The 19,482-nt window shown below is 48.2% G+C and overlaps 1 protein-coding gene across 1 annotated transcript; it reads right to left on the bottom strand.

Moving 5' to 3' along the window:
- Positions 1–4,296: 4,296 nt before the first annotated feature.
- NDUFA10 (NADH:ubiquinone oxidoreductase subunit A10) lies at positions 4,297–19,482 on the bottom strand. The gene is made up of 10 exons (XM_083154609.1): positions 19,311–19,482; positions 17,187–17,355; positions 16,547–16,762; positions 14,895–14,981; positions 13,702–13,823; positions 13,476–13,555; positions 13,293–13,347; positions 5,799–5,884; positions 5,297–5,405; positions 4,297–4,528 (listed from the first exon to the last, which is right to left on the bottom strand). The coding sequence occupies exons 1-10, from the start codon at positions 19,371–19,373 to the stop codon at positions 4,460–4,462; spliced, it is 1,056 nt and encodes a 351-aa protein (XP_083010735.1). The 5' UTR covers positions 19,374–19,482; the 3' UTR covers positions 4,297–4,459.

The raw sequence follows: 19,482 nt of genomic DNA, 5'->3' as shown, positions 1-19,482 counted from the left end.
ATCAGATTCATACTGACGTGTGATACTACACATGCATCTAACACACAATGTCAAGTGTTTTTACTCATGGACCCACAGTCATACCTTCCATAGAACTCTCGTATTAATAATGGACTTCTGCAGGGGGTGCATTCGTAATAAAATTAAAATAAGAAGATTCTACAGTAGTATCATACAGATGTTAAGATAAAAACAGAAGTGAACAGCGCACTAGTGATGAGAATCGATGGAACAACAATTTATTATTACAGTACACAATTAATAGTAAAAAACATTTCATAAAAATGTATAACTAATAAAAATGGGGGGTGAAATGAATTGCACAATTGATAGCAAGTAGATGAATTTAAGGGGGTCCCCCTGCAGATGGATAAGAAGCTGGAGAGTCCGTTCCTATATTCCCCTGGACAAAAATGTGAAATTGGATAATTACCACCCTTGATGGGGTAGGGATATCCTCCTCCGAGTGTCCACGTGTCGGCCGGAGTTGGCACAAATCACCGACAGTTGAGTGGTTGCAAAGTACTCGAGTGCTCCCCAAAGGGTGGATGATGGATGGTAAGTTACCAGGTGTTGTCCTTGTAATGGAGGCACAAGGAGGTGATGTCCTTGGGTGGAATATTGTAAATCCAGGGGATGGTTCGGGCTGCAATCCAGATGTTGATTTTCAGTGAAAGGGGGGGGGGGGGCGTTACGCCACTCCTGGTGGCTTTATCAAAGGTGGGTGAACATATAGATGTTGTACACAAACATTCTAAAGTGCCAATGGGTCTGCTGTGGCAACTTCCTAAAAAAATGGGACCTGTTACCTCAAACATCATTTATCCATCAGGGCTTTCAAAGTAATTATCACAAGTTCTGGAAGCCTAAGGTTAGAAGGTGGAAGAAAAGGTTTTTCCCAAGTGAGAATTAACTTTTTGAAGTGGATTGCTGTAATGCTTTTTGAAACTAAAGACACATAATCTACTTATTTATTTTATCACCTTCTAGAACAGGAGTTCTCAAACTCGGTCCTCAGGACCCCACAGAGTTCACGTTTTCCAGGTCACCCAGCAGGTGCACTCATAACTCATTGACACATTGTAATAGATCCACAGGTGGAGCTAATTATGTCACTTGTGATTCTGCGAGGAAACACATGCACTGTGTGGGGTCCTGACGACCGACTTTGAGGACCTATGTTCTAGAAGATAATAGATTGAATCTGATTGGTTGCCCATGGCAACATCCCACCTTCAATAGGACTCCCATTTTAGTAAATAAACCCCAAGGAATTAGTATTGTACTGAACACAAGGGTCCACACCCAAAACTCTGTACCTCTGAACTAGAGTGCATCCACCTTCACAAAAAAAACAAAACTTTAAAGAACTCAATTTTAACCTGTGATCTAAACCAGCCAAAGTCCTGTCCTCCACCCTCCTGCTCATCTTTCCCTTACAAGAGAGCATTCCATGCTCTCTCCAAATCCAACCATGGCCTACATACCCAACAAAGCCTGAGTCACTGGTGGGAGAGCACTGCTGCAGTTAGAACAGCTCAGCTGACGGACGATACAAAATTCAGAAACATGTTTCCTACAGACTACAATTTAATCAACGAAACCGTAATACCATAGCATCAAAAAAAAAAAAAAAAAAAAAAAAAAAAAAAAAAGCATTTTCTTACCCATCTTTTGTGGGTTTCTTTTGTAACTTGTAAAGTTGAGCGTCTGGCATCTTAAGAGAAAGAAGCTCCCTATCCCTTATCTAATCTCTCCTACAGAGAGAGGAGCAACCAAGTCATGTAGAAGGAAGAAGTTGGAAACTCTTTCTTTTGGCTAGTTTCATTTACCAGAGGGTGCCATAGCTGGGACCTCTATCCTACATGTCTCCATTCTTAGACGGTCATACAGACGTGGATGTTCTTTCTCCAAAAGCGTAAGGTGGTTTCCAAATCTTATCTTAACTCATTGTTATCCCCGTTCTAAAGCAGGGGAGGTGTACAGAGCAAGAGAAATCTCTTCATTCCTTGGTATTAGTGTAGGACCTTGATGGCTAACCTTGACACTCCAGCTGTTGTTGAACTACACATCCCAGTGTGCTCTACTTCAGTTTTGCTAATTGGCCATGCTAAATCTGATGCAGACCATGCTGGGATGTGTAGTTCAACGACAGCTGGAGTGTTAAGGTTAGCCATCAAGGGTTTAGGATGTAAGGTGTTATTACATACTAGAAATGTGTATACCCTTGGAATGGGTAGTTTGACGATGTCCCCAAGGATCAAATCTTCCCCATGGCCTGATATGAGAAAAGAGGCTTTTTACATTGTTGTCACTGAATTTGAGGAAGCCGGTCCTCCGGGAATAGAGAGTCACTGTACTATCAGGTGATAAAGGTGTGTGGAAACCGATTTATAACATACACCAATACTCACATGGCACCAAATAGATATAGGAGGATGCCTCTGTAGTTTTGGCAGCAGGAGATAATTTGATGCATACTGTGGGCATTTCCCAGTGGAAAGCTACGGATTATACTTACGATAATTATTTTTCTTCAAAGTACTTCTTGGCAGCCTTTACAATGGGTTTATCCCTCCCTTCCTCCTAATTAGACAGGTAGTTTTTTCCCCCCCAAGAAAAAAGGGGGAGAAGGGGAGAAGCTGAACTATATAGGGAGAGGAAGAGGAGGAGCTAGATACTGGGGGAAAAAAATACCTGTCTAATTAGTAGGAAAAGAGGGATGAACCCATTGTAAAGGCTGCCATGAAGTAGGAAGAAGAATCCAGAGAGAACACGTCCTTTATTCTCAACAATGCAGCTAGATTGTCTTCCTTTCACGCCTTTCCAAAACTTATACTGGATCCCATTCTCCTACAAAACCCTCTACCGACTCCTCACCCTCCCCCTCACATGCAAGGCCCTCTACACAGCTCCAAGCTCATATACATATATACTCCCTCCCACTGTATTTTACAGCTACACCTAGCAGCCAACTACCCCGTATCTCTTCTTGCTCATAGCTATATATCCAGCAGCTACAGTCCCCTAGTAGTGCCATCACTATTAGCAACCGTTTCCACCCTGTGATTATTCCCTGGTCATACAGTGCATGCCATCTGAATTGTGGTGCTAACTGTTACTTGTGCTTGGGCTATAGTTACTGTAATGTAATACTCATTGTACCCTCTACTGGTCACTGTATGTACAGCGCTGAGAAACGCTCATGACACCATATAACGTTTAATAAAATAATTGTGAAAGTTAAAAGCTGTTAATGTGCCAATGCCAACATTTTTGGTGAAATTTGTAATAGAATTTCTGGTACTTGTTTCCTAGAACGGCCACAATCGTGAGTGATCGTGGCTCTTAATTAAGGGACACGATCCTCACGATGTGGCCGATTTTTTACAATTTTTTCACTTTGAATGACAGAAATCGGGTCAATCGGTCGGTCGCGACCAATTAAAATCGGCCGCGATGCGACCGACCGATTGACCCGATTTTTCCATAGACTTCAATGTTAAAAAATCTTTTAACATTGAAATCGGGAGGATCGCGTCGGTCTTGTGCCATTATAATGGCACAAGATGAGATGGACTTGATTAAGTCCATCTCACATAGGGTAAAATGATAAAAAAGGTGAAATGGCCCAATATGACCCATTTCACATTTTTTATGTGCCCGTCATGACCCCACGATAGACGTCAACCCGAAGCGTGGCGAGCGCAGCGAGCCCGCGAGGGGCGGCGGTGCGCGTCCTCCGACCTTTTCATTCCCCTACTATCCACTAGGGCGTGGAGTGAGAATAGAATAGTGTGGCGAGCGCAGCGAGCCACCGAGCCCGAAGCGTGGCGAGCGCAGCGAGCCCCGCGAGGGGACGCGTATACCTGTGAAGTTAGACGCGGGGCTCGCTGCGCTCGCCACGCTTCGGGCTCGGTGGCTCGCTGCGCTCGCCACACTATTCTATTCTCACTCCACGCCCTAGTGGATAGTAGGGGAATGAAAAGGTCGGAGGACGCGCACCGCCGCCCCTCGCGGGCTCGCTGCGCTCGCCACGCTTCGGGTTGACGTCTATCGTGGGGTCTAGCCCACTTAGTAACATTTGGGGGGGCAATTGAAACAAATCTGGTGAAAAAAAAAAAAAAAATCGGGTGAAAAATCGGTCGGTCGGATCGGTCGCATCGTATGCGACCAAATCGCATGCGATGCGATCGATCCGATTTTTTATCTTACGACCACAACGATCTAAATCGTTGTGGCCGTGCTAGGAAACAAGTACCGAATTTCTTTATTAATGTTTGAGACTGACAAATGTGACAGATAAATAAACTTTATTCCACAAGGAGTCCAGCAGTACAAGGGGAAGCAGCATTACTGCTCCCCCATTACCAGGCGGCTGACCAAAACAGCTTTGTTATCCATTGAGGCGGAGATGGTCACTTGAACGGATTTTGGGTACAAGATCAATACTGATTAATCACTTCAGCCAAATGTACTTGTCCCCAACATCTTCATTGAATCCCTTGGAATATTTTCTTCCCGGAAGCTGCAAAATGATTACAAACACAGATTTTGCTACATAAACTACAGTCTTTGCTCCTAATTTGCTTCCGAAAGGGTATACATTTTGAGCAATTACCATACAATAGGATTGGACAGGATAGCCATCAAACGAGATGACCTGGCTTTGGAGAAATGGGTTTATTTACAAAGCGGCGCTGTTTTGTAAGCCATCATTTCCTGGTGTTTTGGGGGATGAAAAGGTGAAACGGCTCTCAGTCACGGCAAACTGAGGGGCGATTCAGCCCCGCTCAGTGGGCAGCGAACTCAGCCCCGTTTTCGACGGTATGGGAGTGCTCATGCGCACACCTCCGGAGGGAATGCCTTTGGCAAGTTTTACACTCACCAAGACGTTTGCAAATTGATGGACAGGCACGAGGGGATGGTTGCTGGCTCCGCCCAGCATTTTATGTGCGTACCCACAAAAAAAAAAACAGTGGACGTGCCCATGGAAATGCTGGGCAGACACCTGCGAACAGGTGGGCAAATGACATCACGACATCAGAGCCCGCCCCCATTGCGGCCAGTCTAGGCTTACTTATATCCGCAAAGAGGAAAAATTATTTAATGGTCACTGATATTTCCTCGGTGCGGCCACATGCGAGCGGATACACATCCGCTCGTGTCATGTCGCGGGGGATCGGTCAGCATTTCCCTGCTAGCTAGGCAAGGCATAGACACACAAAACAAATGGAAAGTAATAATAAAAAAAATATTAAAATAATCATGAAATCATGTAAAACGGGTTTCTTACCGCTCGGTACTCATAGTACAGCTTGTCATAATCTAGGCCCCCAACTGTGATTTCAGGGATAAAGCTGGGCAGGATAAACAGATTGCCCACCTTAGCTTTGTCCTGCACCCTGCAGAGAAAGGCAGAAAAAAGAGAACAGTGCAGAGTTATTGGTGTAAACATAAGGCAAATGGACTCACCCTACACACATTCATAGGAGGTGGAATACTATAGGGAGGGACAAGAACACAAGTAGGCAACAATCACCTGTAGTAAACAAATAAAGCTAGATTTACACAATCACGCTAATAATAATAATAATAATTATTATTATTATTGTTGTTGTTGTTTCCACCACCGATAAGGGAACTTAATCATTGGGATGATACATTTTGTTTGGGCCAGTTATTGCAGTATATTGAGAAACTCAAGGCAGAGTCAACATGCATAAAACCCCCCAAAAAAGACTGTCCGTGTAATAATGCAAATACACAGAATAAGAAAGGAATGGAGCAGCACTCACAGCATGCGCAAGTGATGATAACTGACGTCGGTCTGTTCTGTCCATGGGGGCTTGGTCACCTTTACGTATTCAACGTCTTCAGCAATCTGCAAAGAGGAGACACCTCACTAGGATATTTAACCCTTTGAGTGCCAATGGAATTGTGGGTGTGAAAATTGCCAAGCCAACCTTTTTATTAACCCTTTGGAAAATATCCACCAAAAATGGCAGCGCCGCTCACAGTGACTGTACTTTTTTTTTTTAGTGCAATATTTAACTAATGCTGTCTACACACGGGGGAGATATATTGCTCAGTTTCTCCTTTACATCAGCGACCAGAGATGGTCGCTGATGAAAAAGAAACTGCCAGGGGAGCCCGGCAGTGGAAATCAGCTGGTCGCAGGAGCATGTTCCTGCGACCAGCGATCACCACAGGGGCAAAAACGGGAGCGAGCACCCGGCGATATATCGCCGGTGCACACTCCCATTGCGGGCAATATGGTCGCTCGGCAACCATATTTCCCGCGATTTTGCACAAAATCGCCCCCGTGTGTACGCACCTTATGCTGTGCCCCCGTGTGTACGCACCTTATGCTTTAATTAATTGACTTGGCTGTTTTTTTATTTATTTATACTAAAACAGGGATTTTGTACTTACCGTAAATCCTTTTCTCCGAGTCCACAGGTGTCACTGGAGTTACACTGGGGAATAGAAGGCGACCACAGGGAGCATGGGCACTTTAAAATAATTAATCAGTGTGACCAACTCCTCCCCTTCTACTTCCCCTCCCAGGCAGTCATAAAGATCGTGCCCGAAAGGGAGCAGAAAGATATAACACACATCCGAGAGGAGGTTCATCACAACATAACATCATTCAATACGTATAGTAGAAAAAGAATATATATATATATATATATATATGAAAAAACAAATACACACACAGAGTCAAACCAGACGAGACAGGTGTGTAATAACCATGTTTAAATAACCCTGACAAGGGAAAACTCCAGAGGTTACCCAATAGGAACCTAACACTGAACGTAACAGGTGGAGAACAGCGCTGAGGTGGGCGTCCAGTGACACCTGTGGACTCGGAGAAAAGGATTTACGGTAAGTACAAAATCCCTGTTTCTCCTTCATCCACTAGGTGTCACTGGAGTTACACTGGGGACGTCCCAGAGCTTTTAACCCGGGTGGGTGAGCGCTGAGATCCCCTTAAAACAGAGCGGCCAAACTGAGAAGCTGGTGCCGCAAAGGTATCAAACCTATAAAAGCGCACAAAGGTGTGCCGACCTGACCATGTCGCAGCACGACAGAGCTGTTGCAAGGAGACCCCACGGGCAGCCGCCCATGAAGGACCCACCGATCTGGTGGAGTGCGCACCTATGTTAGTAGGAGGCGTCTGAGCCTCAGCAAGGTATGCCTGACGAATAGTCAGACGGATCCATCTGGCCAGCGTTTGCTTTGAAGCTGGCCATCCACGACGCACTGGGTCGTAGGTAACAAACAAGACATCCGTCTTGCGAAGAGAGGCCGTGCGAGAGACATAAATCCGCAGGGCCCTCACCACATCCAAAGACCTATCCTCAGGTGAAGCCTCTGTGAATGCTGGAACCACTATGGGTTGGTTCACGTGGAACGCTGAGACCACCTTTGGAAGGAAGGAGAGACTGGTACGGAGCTCTGCTCTGTCCGGGTGAAACTGGAGGAACGGTGAGCGACAAGAAAGCGCCCCCAGTTCCGAAACGCGCCTGGCCGAGGCCAGAGCCAAAAGAAGAACCACCTTCCAAGTGAGATATCGAAGATCCACCTCTTCTAACGGCTCAAAAATCGATGACCTCAAGTACCTGAGGACCAACTCTAGGTCCCAGGGAGCCGTAGGCGGACGAATAGGGGGCTGAAGCCTCAGCACCCCCTGGAAAAACGTGTGGACTTCCGGAATGAGAGCTATACGTTTCTGGAAAAAAACTGAAAGTGCTGAAACCTGCACCTTAAGTGTATTCAGTCTAAGTCCAGAGTTTAACCCCTCCTGTAAAAACAGGAGCAACCGAGCCTTCTTGAACAGAGTAGAGGACACTCTGCGTCTTTCGCACCACGCCACATAGGATCTCCAAATACGATGATAGTGTCTGGAGGTGACTTCCTTCCTGGCCCTCATCATTGTAGGTATCACCGCCCTAGGGATACCTGCATGTCTCAAGATGGACCTCTCAGCAGCCACGCCGTCAAATGTAGACGTCCTAAATCTGGGTAGATGAAGGGACCCTGACTGAGGAGGTCCTCTTGAAGAGGTAGCGGACACGGCTCGTCGATTAGAAGATCCGTCAGGTTGGTGTACCACGAGCGCCGGGGGCAATCCGGCGCTATCAGAAGCGCTGTTACCCCCTCCCTGCGAATGCGCTGTAATACCCGAGGTATCAGCGGGAAGGGAGGAAAGAGGTAAATGAACTGGAACGGCCAACCAGAGCGTCCACCCCTGCGGCCTGAGGATCTCGAGTCCGCGCGAAGTATGTTGGGAGCTGGAAGTTGTGGCGGGACGCCATCAGATCCGCCTGCGGACACCCCCAACGATGTACTAGGGACTGAAATACCTGAGGGTTGAGGCACCACTCCCCCTGGTGGGCATGTTGCCGACTTAGAAAGTCGGCCTCCCAATTGTCTACTCCGGGGATGAACACCGCTGACAAGGCCTGAGCATGATTCTGAGCCCAGAGGATGATCCTGCTTACTTCCTTCATCGCCGCCTTGCTCCGAGTGCCGCCCTGTTTGTTTATGTAGGCGACGGCTGTGGCGTTGTCGGACTGAACTCTGATTGCTCTGCTCCGCAGCAGGTGTCCCGCCTGCAGAAGAGCATAGTAGACTGCTCTGAGTTCCAGCACATTGATGGAGAGTAAGCTCTCCTGCCTCGTCCATAAACCCTGGAACTGGTGTTCCAGCGTTACCGCCCCCCAGCCTCGAAGGCTGGCGTCTGTGGTGAGGAGAGTCCACTCCCATATGCCGAACCTCCTGCCCCTTTGCAGGTTTTCGGAGTTGAGCCACCACAGCAGAGACAGACGGGCTCGAGGAGACAGGGTCACCCGCTGCTGAAGATGAAGGTGGGACCCTGACCACTGGTGAAGGAGAGACAACTGGAATTGGCGCGAGTGGAAGCGGCCATATTGTACCGCCTCGAAGGAGGACACCATCTTCCCCAAGAGTCTGGTGCAAAGGTGCACCGTTACCTGTGGCCGTCGCAAGACCGACCTGACCAGGACCTGCAGGGACTGAACTTTGTCGGGTGGTAGAAAAACCTTCATCTGCTGGGTGTCCAGAATCATCCCCAAAAAGAGAAGACGTTGGGACGGCTGTAGCTGAGACTTTGCAAAGTTCAGAATCCACCCATGACTGATGAGAGTCTCCTGGGTGAGTCGTATGTTGGACAACAGGGCCTCCCTCGAACGATTCTTCAGAAGAAGATCGTCCAAGTAGGGGATGATGGTAATCCCCTGTGCCCTGAGGACCTCCATCATCACCGCCATCACCTTGGTGAAGACCCTGGGGGCCGATGAGAGACCGAACGGCAGGGCCTGGAACTGCCAGTGTTGTTCCTGTATAGCGAACCGGAGGAAGGCCTGGTGAGGAGGCCAGATGGGGATGTGCAGGTATGCGTCCCTGATATCCAAGGATACCAGGAACTCTCCCTGTTCCAGTCCCTGAATCACCGACTGCAGGGACTCCATCTTGAATTTGACCGCTTGTAGAAACGGATTCAAATCCTTTAGATTTAGTATAGGCCTTACCGAGCCATCCGACTTCGGCACAAGGAACAGACTGGAGTAGTATCCCTGAGTACGCTGATCCTCGGGTACTGGTATCACAACTCCCGTTGTCCGCAGCTTGTTGATTGCTGACAACAGAAGTTGCGCCTTGTCTCCTGAGACTGGGAGACCGGTCTTGAAAAACCTGTTTGGAGGGACTAACCTGAAATGGATCTTGTAACCCTGGGTCACGAGATCCCTTACCCACGAGTCCTGACAAGACTGCAGCCAGATGTGACAGAAGGACAGCAGTCGGGCCCCGACTCTGGGATCCCCCAGATGAGACCGTGGACAGTCATGCGGCTGGCTTTGAGGACTTGGGCTCCTGGACAGCTGCCGAGGCGCCTCTGCCTCGTCCTCTGGAGCCTCTAGATGGAGCTCCGCCTCTGGAACGACCTCTGAATCTGGTCGTAGGCCGAAAGGACCGAAAGGAGGGCCTTTGAGGGGTCCTGCGTGTAGCTGGAGGAGCCGCTGAGGGAAGGAAGTGGGACTTACCCCCCGTTGCTTGGGAGATCCACTTGTCGAGCTCTGGCCCGAAAAGAACCTCCCCATTGAACGCCAGGGCCTCCACAGCACGCTTGGACTCTGCATCAGCCTGCCATTGGCGTAACCAGAGAGCTCTGCGAGCTGATATAGATAAGGCCGAAACCTTGGCTGCAACCATGCAGACGTCAGAAGAGGCGTCTATTAGATAATTGGATGCCTCCTGGATCTGTTCAGCCAGCTGAACAATAGAAGCAGGGTCAGAGCCCTCACAGACCTCTGTTAGGATCTGAGAAGCCCATACCCCCATGGCTTTATTTACCCAGCACCCGACCTGGGCCGGACGCTGAATAATTCCAGCTGCTGAAAAAATGTTCTTAAGGGTTACCTCCAACTTACGGTCAGAAGTATCCTTAAGAGTAGTTGCACCCGGCACCGGGAGAACCGTCTTTTTGGACAGTCGAGAGACTGAAGAGTCCACTACTGGAGGAATCTCGACCCTCTTTCTACCCTCTGGTGGAAGAGGATAAGCAGCCAGAAACCTCTGAGGTACCTGGAATTTTTTATCAGGATGATTCCAAGCCTGCAATATATGTTCATCCAACTCCTCCGCTGGGGGGAAGGTGGGTGACTGCCTTTGTCTCTTTCCAAAGAAAGAAGGACGAGCAGGAATGTCTGTGTCATCTGACACCTTGCAGGCAACCTTTACCATATGTATAAGGTCCTCCAGACCTGGAGTGGCTGGGGCCGGCTTTTGCGTAACTAACGCCTGAGCCTCAGGTTCCACATCATCATCATCATCATCATCATCATAGTTATCTGGAAGGGCAAATTCGCCCTCCTCCAGATCAGGCATATCGTCATACTCCCCAGAATCCCCAGAGGGCTGTAATACCCTTTTCCTGAGTAAGGTAGGGGGATTTTGCCTAGAAGATGAAGCAATGGCGCCCTCTGCTGGTGTCAAGGCCTTTGTTAAGCTCTGCACAGCAGAAGTCAAGGAAGCCTGTTGAGTTCTGGAAGTTTCTCTGTCCTTTTGAGCTGCAGAGAGCTCGCAAGCTAAATGAGACATCACATCAGCTAATTGTGATGCCCAAACAGGGGTATGAACGGGGGACTCTGGAGCTGGGGGTAAAGCAGTGCATTTATCACATACAGAGTCTCCCTCCTTAGAAGGTGTAAATTTAACAGCACACTTCTTGCAAGTAACCCTCTTGGAGCTACCCCCTGCCATGGTTCAACAGAACACCCAGCAATCACCACACACTACCAGACTGATCACAGATAGTAGGTATAGGATAGGCAGCAATATATTATGCTGGAAGGGAGAGACAGTGAAAGTAAAAGAGCTGTCACAGAGCTTTGTACAGCGCTATGGCATATACCTAGGAGCGCTATAGCTCTAAGTTTGAGACACAGCCCAAACTGTCTCCACCTAGCTCTAATCCCCACTGTAACTCACAGACCGGATAGAGCGTTCAGCAGGACGGTCACCAGGGGACAGGAATCGCCCAACTGCAGTCAGGATAGATCTGCAGCGCAACTGTGGAGCCTCCAGCAGCGTGTTCAAACGGCGCCAAATGTCCAAGATGGCCGCCGCGACTTGCAGGAACGCTGGGGTATGCCAAGGCCTGCTGGGAAGTACCGCGCGGTAACTCCGCCCCCCGCCTGGCAGCTCCGTCACCCATAATGGCGCCAGGTTTAAAAAACCCTCTGCTGCACCGCCGTTTGTGTCCCTGACCTTCCTCTAATAGGAAGGCAGGGTAATACTCACAGTGCTGCGGCCATGCCGTCGGCGGTGGGGCTGGGGGAGGATCGGGTGCACGCTGCGTGAGAGCGGCGCCCGTTACAGCTCCAGAGACGGTGGTCTCTGTCAGCCAGGGAGCCGGGCGCAAACCCTTAAGCAGCAGCCGGCTCCCTCCGGCAGGCTCCCACGTCGCAGGCAGATAGTAGCAGCAACTATCTGCCTGTCCTCAAAGGCAAAACTTGCTGCTTTATGCCCTAATTATCAAAAAGCCCAGGAGATGAGCCAAATGTGACCTGCTCCCTTTTGGGCACGATCTAAGACTGCCTGGGAGGGGAAGTAGAAGGGGAGGAGTTGGTCACACTGATTAATTATTTTAAAGTGCCCATGCTCCCTGTGGTCGCCTTCTATTCCCCAGTGTAACTCCAGTGACACCTAGTGGATGAAGGAGAAAGAACATACTGTGTTAACAGTGGTTAGATTGGTAGGATTGCTATTATTATTACCACCTTTATTTATAAGATACCATGTTTCCTCAGTACAGAGCAAAAAATGCAAAAACAGTGTAAACTGTAGCAGTATAAACAGTATATACATAGAAACGGGATGCAGTCATTTGGTCTACAGCATGATGGTCGACAGTCATTAGGTCGACATGGTTCTAGGTTGAAAGGTCATTAGTTCGACAGTCAAAAAGGTTGACATGGGGTTTTTCACTGTTTTTTGAGCCGACGGGTGGTATTTCATGCCCTACCATCCACTAGGGCAAGGTGGGAGAATAAAATAGTGTGCCCGACGCATTGCGAGCTTTTGACTGTGCGTCGACCTTTTGACTGTCCACCTAGACATTGTCGAACTAATGACCTGTCGACCATCATGCTGTAGACCAAATGCTCCCAACCCATAGTAACAATCATGGGCATACAAAAGACACATAATTGGAAACGAACCAAATCAAACACAATAACAGTAACACATGTAGGTAATACGAACAGTTTACAAAAAGAGCGGCATAATGCCAACATATAATAAATAGTGACCCAAACCAGCTGGCTAAGATCATATTAAAAATTACAGGAACTCGGTCCTCAGGACCCCACACGGTGCATGTTTTGCAGGTCTCCTCACAGAATCAAGTGAAATAATTGGCTCCACCTGTGGATCTTTTAAAATGTGTCAGTCAGTAATGAGTGCACCTGTCGGGGGACCTGGAAACCGTGAACTGTGTGGGGACAGGAGGACCGAGTTTGAGAACCCCTGCTATAGTGTGTACACTGAGTATCATTAACAAGACGCGCTCCCGCATGTCATTAATGACTCCTCCCTTCATTAAGCACAGTAACCGGAACACAATTTTACCTGTTCAAGCAAAAGACAATTGGTATAAATGTTGGTGGATGCAGCGACACCAGTAATCAGGATCAGCCAACCCGTGTTAGTGAAATAGGATTACAAAACATAATTACTATTGTCCATTTCTTCAAAGACCTTACCTGTTCCACATTCTGTGCTTCACTGCTGGTGTACTGCAAAACCTCAGAGGTCTCACTGCAATGAGAAATCAGCATCACGCAACCACAACCCACAAATACACATCTCATGTAACTGTGACCCAGACAGCCACTCCGCAAAAAAACATAGTGAACAGAGAAAGAAATCACATTAAAAGTTTTCACCTGATCTTTGGGAGGAAGGAGGTTTTGTAAACGTCCTCGATGCTCTGAAGATAGGATAAGGCGACTTTCTTCTCAATGGCCTGACAAATGGAAGCAGAGGAAAGGGTCTTGTGAGGAGTCAGACAGTAGAAAGACTAAGAACAACCGCTGTAAACACGAGAAGAAGAAGCCACACAACTAAAGATGCCAGATTAACAAACAAAGCAAATGATGCCAAGCGGATTACATTTCCTTTCTCCTGGATTCTCTTGTACACCTCAGCGGCCGGGACATCCACGTATATAACCAAGTGGGGAGGCAGGAATTCGTCGATGCTCACATTCTTCAGCTCGTTGTAATGGTCCACACCTGGGAGACACAAACGGAAGAACCAAGAATACTATCCATTAACAGAAGCAGTAATACAGCAGCTGCATGGATTTGAATGGACAAAATATAAAGTTGACCAAATTGTTAATATAATAATTCATGGCTCTGGTTGATAGGTCGAAATTGGTTGACAGGCAATAGGTGGACTCAAAAGGTCGACTTGGACTTAGTTGACATTGGCAAAAGGTTGACGTGTCAATGGTCGACTGATAAGGCTGACAAATTTTCTATGGGTTTTATTTTTTTTAAACAGAATTGTTTAAACGTCACGATCCCAGTGTGCCGAGGCAGAAGTAGACACCAAAGAAACTCGAGTCGACCTTTTCCTGATTGATCATTTCCTTGTCAACCTTTCGCTTTTACATGTGAATGGTTTTTGGTGAGCCGAGTAGCCAGGGGTGAGGATAATGCTACTACGGTAAATAAACTATCACCACATTACCAGACTCTTGCAATGGAAGACGTCTAAGCACATGGAATCGTATCGGAGCCTCTTTATTCCACTTTCAATCTTAGCAAATGTGTGTTTGAACACTTGTAAATAGTCTACATGAAGATGCGTAATGTATAGTTAGTGTGTTCTTATCTTTACCATTAACAATACACAGCGGCTAAATATATCCAACTACAGTATATCACATAAATGTGTGTGAACGTACATCAGGGGCACTGGAAATTAATCGGACACTGGCCTAAGCTGGAGCGATTGGCACTAGTGCGATTTGGACACTTCGCCTGATTCTGGCGTGTCGGGGCGAGAAATCGGGTGAAAAGCGGCCAAATGTGATTGACATCCGATGACATCATACCCACCAAAAGGAATTACGGTAAAGAACAGCAATAGGTTGGGACTCCAATGGGTGTATTTAATTAGCTGGGAGTGGTCAGAAAATTGCCTAATGCAACTCAATAACCAATGGCTGTGAGATTTGGCAATTCAGTTAGAGATATGATAATGCAATAGACCCAGAGTCAGAGTTTCCGAGGTTTATCCAGGACATAATCACAGCTTTCTAAGTAACCACTGCATTGTGCAGGGGATCTACTCACACTGCTTGCGGATGTATCCGTTCTTCTGCATGGCTTCAAGGAAAACGTAGTCGCTGTAAGCAGAGCGCTCGATTACCACTCCCTGACCTACAGAAAACAGCAGAAGGCTCCAATTATATGAAAGCATTCCAAATATCTGTGCCGGCATAGCATTTACACATAAACCAGCATGTCGCCTAGGAATTACTTACAGAACAGAAGGTGTATAAATGGGTCTGCAGGGAAGGGGGTTAATATGAATGAACACCACAAAAAAAAACAAAAGTAAAAAAAAAAACAAAAAAAAAAACATATTGCACCCTTGGTCTTAGTGTGCTAATGTGACTGTACTCCGCACAAATGGCAAAATCATGTTTAGAACAATTATTAGGCCTTTCCCCATGCGCCAGTAGTGGGAGAGCTGTAATACCACCACATACATGACTGCCACAAGGATCACTCAGCAGTGTTAAACTCTCACTGAAAACACTTTCGGATATTGAAAAAAAAAAAAAAATCAAAAACTATTAATTATTTTTGAAAAGCTGTATAAATGTCCAAAGTATACAGGTTTGGATTGGTGGTTTTAAACATTGAGAAGAGTAAAAAATAAACTGGAGAATTTTATAATCAAAGACCAATTCTTTTGTGCCGGCACACGTACATTGGGCCTGATCTGGTTGGCTGGATAAGCAGTGGTAGTTTGCTGCTTAGCGAGACTTGTTACGCCACCCGCCCCCAGCGAATGTACCCTCCGCCCAGCGGATAGATGATTTCAATATACATCCATTCGCAGTATAGCATGCGGGTCAGAAATCATTCGATGGTTGCCGACTATCGAATGATTTCTACAGTGCTCGCAAATCTAAGTCAGTCTCTGCTGACTTATACTTGCGGCACCCTGCTCCAAGAACTGGGCGGACGGCTGACGTCCTGTAAGGTCAGCCACCCCCCCCCCCCCCCACGACAGGCAGGTTGCCGCCTGTGTTTGCATGGGGACGGCCAACGTTTTCCTGGGCGCACACATCGTTTTGGTTGACACACCAAGGAAACGCAGGGCGTTCACATGTGAACGCCTGCTTCACACCCCCCCCTGTACAAGCGCCACAGAGACTATGCAAGTCTCCGAAGGTGCCCACACAGGAGCCCTGCACATGCGCATAAGCGCAGAGCTTCAACATCGGTCCCCGTGCGAACATGCAGGGGACTGATCAGGCTAGAATCAGGTCCAATATTCATTAGGCGCATATTCCTGCTACATAGACATTTAACATTTGGGAGCAATAGATACTCAGTTTGCACCCAATAAGTACATTTCAGTATTACTTGTTCAATCATCCTGCATGTACAAACGATGAAGGACATCACCGATGACCCTCGAGATCGCGTATGGTTACGATATAGTGTATATAAACACATTAGACGATACACACAAAAATATTCTAAATGATATATCATCTAGTGTGTGGAACTGCACCTAGTGTGACCATTCACAATTCAAATAAATAAACAATTAACATCAGATGATCAGTAGCCTGGCCTACATAAGACTCATCATTCACAGAATACTCTTTGAATGCCTTCATGATGTGGAATAGACATGATCAAACTAACAATGTCCATAGATAAATTACATTGAATCGCTTACAACCACATCATTTTAGCCTGGGTACCTGTACTCAGCAAATGCTCCAAGGCATCAGAGTACTGCATCATGCGCATGCTGAACATCCATGACTGCAAGCGGTACGAGTTGCCATCAGGGCAGCAGGGGTCCTCATAAAACTTGTCCAGGCTGCAGAGTCCAGTGAACTTGGTGGGCAGGGCTGCCCCATCACAGTAAGCCTTGTTTACATAATTCTGATCTGCTTCCGGAAGATGTTTCATACCTGGGAAAGGAAATAAGAGACCAGAAGGAAAACTGAGCAGCTAACTCTGTAGCCAGACAAGAAGTTACATTATATCCTGTGCATTAGTTGGCAATCCCTACAGCTTTCCATATACCTTGAGAGTATTTGTCCAGGCAACCGATTTGATGGTTGGATGTACAATATGGTAATGTATAAGACTGATTAAGAATCTATTATTTGTTCCCAAACACTGAAAATGGACAATAACAGTCATTTAGACAAATTGGTTAAATTGGGAGAAAAAAGCCAATGCCATTTACTCCAGAACATTACTAGATTTTCATTCCAAACGGGGAAATGGTTGGTTAGACAGATCATCTTAAAATATACGGCCAGCTTTAGCCTTCCAAATATCACACTGGCAATGAAGAATCGCTTAACTGGTAGTTCTAGATCATCTCACCCATTTTGTCAGCCAGTTCCTTCGCCAGCTTCCCTTTGCCAGATGCCAGGTTCCCATCAACTGTGATAATCTTACTGTTTGGCCCAAACCGTTCGGTGGTTCTCTCACCCAACATGTATGCCCAGTAGCCATATTTCAGACCCTGTCTTGAGCTGACATGAAGCTGGGCCTGTGTGAGTCGCAAACAGGAAAGGAAGAACAGAAATAAGAACAGATTAAACACTTTAATGCTAAAAATAGGTATTCCTCATCTATAGATAGTTAAGGGCATTGACTATCATCAGGACAGACACATTTTAACAGTACATAGGTGTGCGTTAGAAGTGTTTCCAGAATATGCCCAATGGTGGGTGGTTCAATTGTTGGTGTGTTCCACTGTGATGTGTGCGGTCATCAACATATAATACAGTAGCCAAACTACTACTGCACAAATAACATTACCAAGGTTGCAGATTGTGCAGTACTGTACTTTTGATGAGAACTTTATCAGGATGCTTAGGGAATAATGACAATCACAGGAGAGCACCATGAGGGGTGCTGGGTAATACAAAGCATATACAGGAGGGCACCATGAGGGTGTGCCGGGCAATAGACAGGAGGGCACCATGAGGGGGTGCTGAGCAATATACAGGATAGACAGGAGGGCACCGTGAGGGTGTGCTGGGCAATAGACAGGAGGGCACCGTGAGGGTGTGCTGGGCAATAGACAGGAGGGCACCGTGAGGGTGTGCTGGGCAATAGACAGGAGGGCACAGTGAGGGTGTGCTGGGCAATAGACAGAAGGGCACCGTGAGGGTGTGCTGGGCAATAGACAGGAGGGCACCGTGAGGGTGTGCTGGGCAATAGACAGGAGGGCACCGTGAGGGTGTGCTGGGCAATAGACAGGAGGGCACCGTGAGGGTGTGCTGGGGAATAGACAGGAGGGCACCGTGAGGGTGTGCTGGGCAATAGACAGGAGGGCACCGTGAGGGTGTGCTGGGCAATAGACAGGAGGGGACCGTGAGGGTGTGCTGGGCAATAGACAGGAGGGGACCGTGAGGGTGTGCTGGGCAATAGACAGGAGGGGACCGTGAGGGTGTGCTGGGCAATAGACAGGAGGGCACCGTGAGGGGGTGCTGGGCAATAGACAGGAGGGCACCGTGAGGGGGTGCTGGGCAATAGACAGGAGGGCACCGTGAGGGGGTGCTGGGCAATAGACAGGAGGGCACCGTGAGGGGGTGCTGAGCAATATACAGGATAGACAGGAGGGCACCATGAGGGTGTGCTGGGCAATAGACAGGAGGGCACCATGAGGGTGTGCTGGGCAATAGACAGGAGGGCACCATGAGGGTGTGCTGGGCAATAGACAGGAGGGCACCATGAGGGTGTGCTGGGCAATAGACAGGAGGGCACCATGAGGGTGTGCTGGGCAATAGACAGGAGGGCACCATGAGGGTGTGCTGGGCAATAGACAGGAGGGCACCATGAGGGTGTGCTGGGCAATAGACAGGAGGGCACCATGAGGGTGTGCTGGGCAGGGCAATAGACAGGAGGGCACCATGAGGGTGTGCTGGGCAGGGCAATAGACAGGAGGGCACCATGAGGGTGTGCTGGGCAGGGCAATAGACAGGAGGGCACCATGAGGGTGTGCTGGGCAATAGACAGGAGGGCACCATGCGGGTGTGCTGGGCAATAGACAGGAGGGCACCATGCGGGTGTGCTGGGCAATAGACAGGAGGGCACCATGAGGGGGTGCTGGGCAATAGACAGGAGGGCACCATGAGGGGGTGCTGGGCAATAGACTGGAGGGCACCGTGAGGGTGTGCTGGGCAATAGACAGGAGGACACCGTGAGGGTGTGCTGGGCAATAGACAGGAGGGCACCGTGAGGGGGTGCTGAGCAATATACAGAATAGACAGGAGGGCACCGTGAGGGGGTGCTGAGCAATATACAGAATAGACAGGAGGGCACTGTGAGGAAGTGCTGGGTAATATATAGAATGTATGTGTTGAAATACTGTATGTAGTGAGACCATCCCTGGGAAGAAGGGCAGCATCTGGCATGCAGTGTGTGTGATTTGCAGCCAGTGACAGCCGGGCCTCTCAGAGGTACGCGCACATCCCCGCTACTCGTCCCACTCCTCACCACGCCAACGATCCCTGTCTTCCCGGTCACCCTCAGGCCACTGAGCGCCGCTCTCCCCAGCATCTTTCTGCCCTTCCAGGGACACTCTGCGCCGGGGTCCTTCCTGGCGTCTGCGGCGCACTGTGTGACGTCACGGGAGCGCCCTCCCTACTGCCTGCTGCCTTCTACAGCC

The sequence above is a fragment of the Crinia signifera genome, chromosome 7 (genome assembly GCF_055691185.1).
Source record: "Crinia signifera chromosome 7, ASM5569118v1, whole genome shotgun sequence".
Taxonomy (NCBI): Eukaryota; Metazoa; Chordata; class Amphibia; order Anura; family Myobatrachidae; genus Crinia; species Crinia signifera.
Note: the sequence above shows the minus strand (reverse complement) of the source record. Positions and strands in the feature narration are given on the sequence as shown.

What these genes read in the sequence shown, in the direction of transcription:
- NDUFA10 (XM_083154609.1), bottom strand. Translation starts at nt 19,373, where the DNA reads ATGCTGGGGAGAGCGGCGCTCAGTGGCCTGAGGGTGACCGGGAAGACA. An exon ending in GGAACTGGCTGACAAAATGG is followed by an intron (nt 16,763 to 17,186) that starts GTGAGATGATCT and finishes TTCCTTTCCCAG; the next exon opens with GTATGAAACATCTTCCGGAA. An exon ending in TATCATCACTTGCGCATGCT is followed by an intron (nt 5,406 to 5,798) that starts GTGAGTGCTGCT and finishes CTTTCTCTGCAG; the next exon opens with GGTGCAGGACAAAGCTAAGG.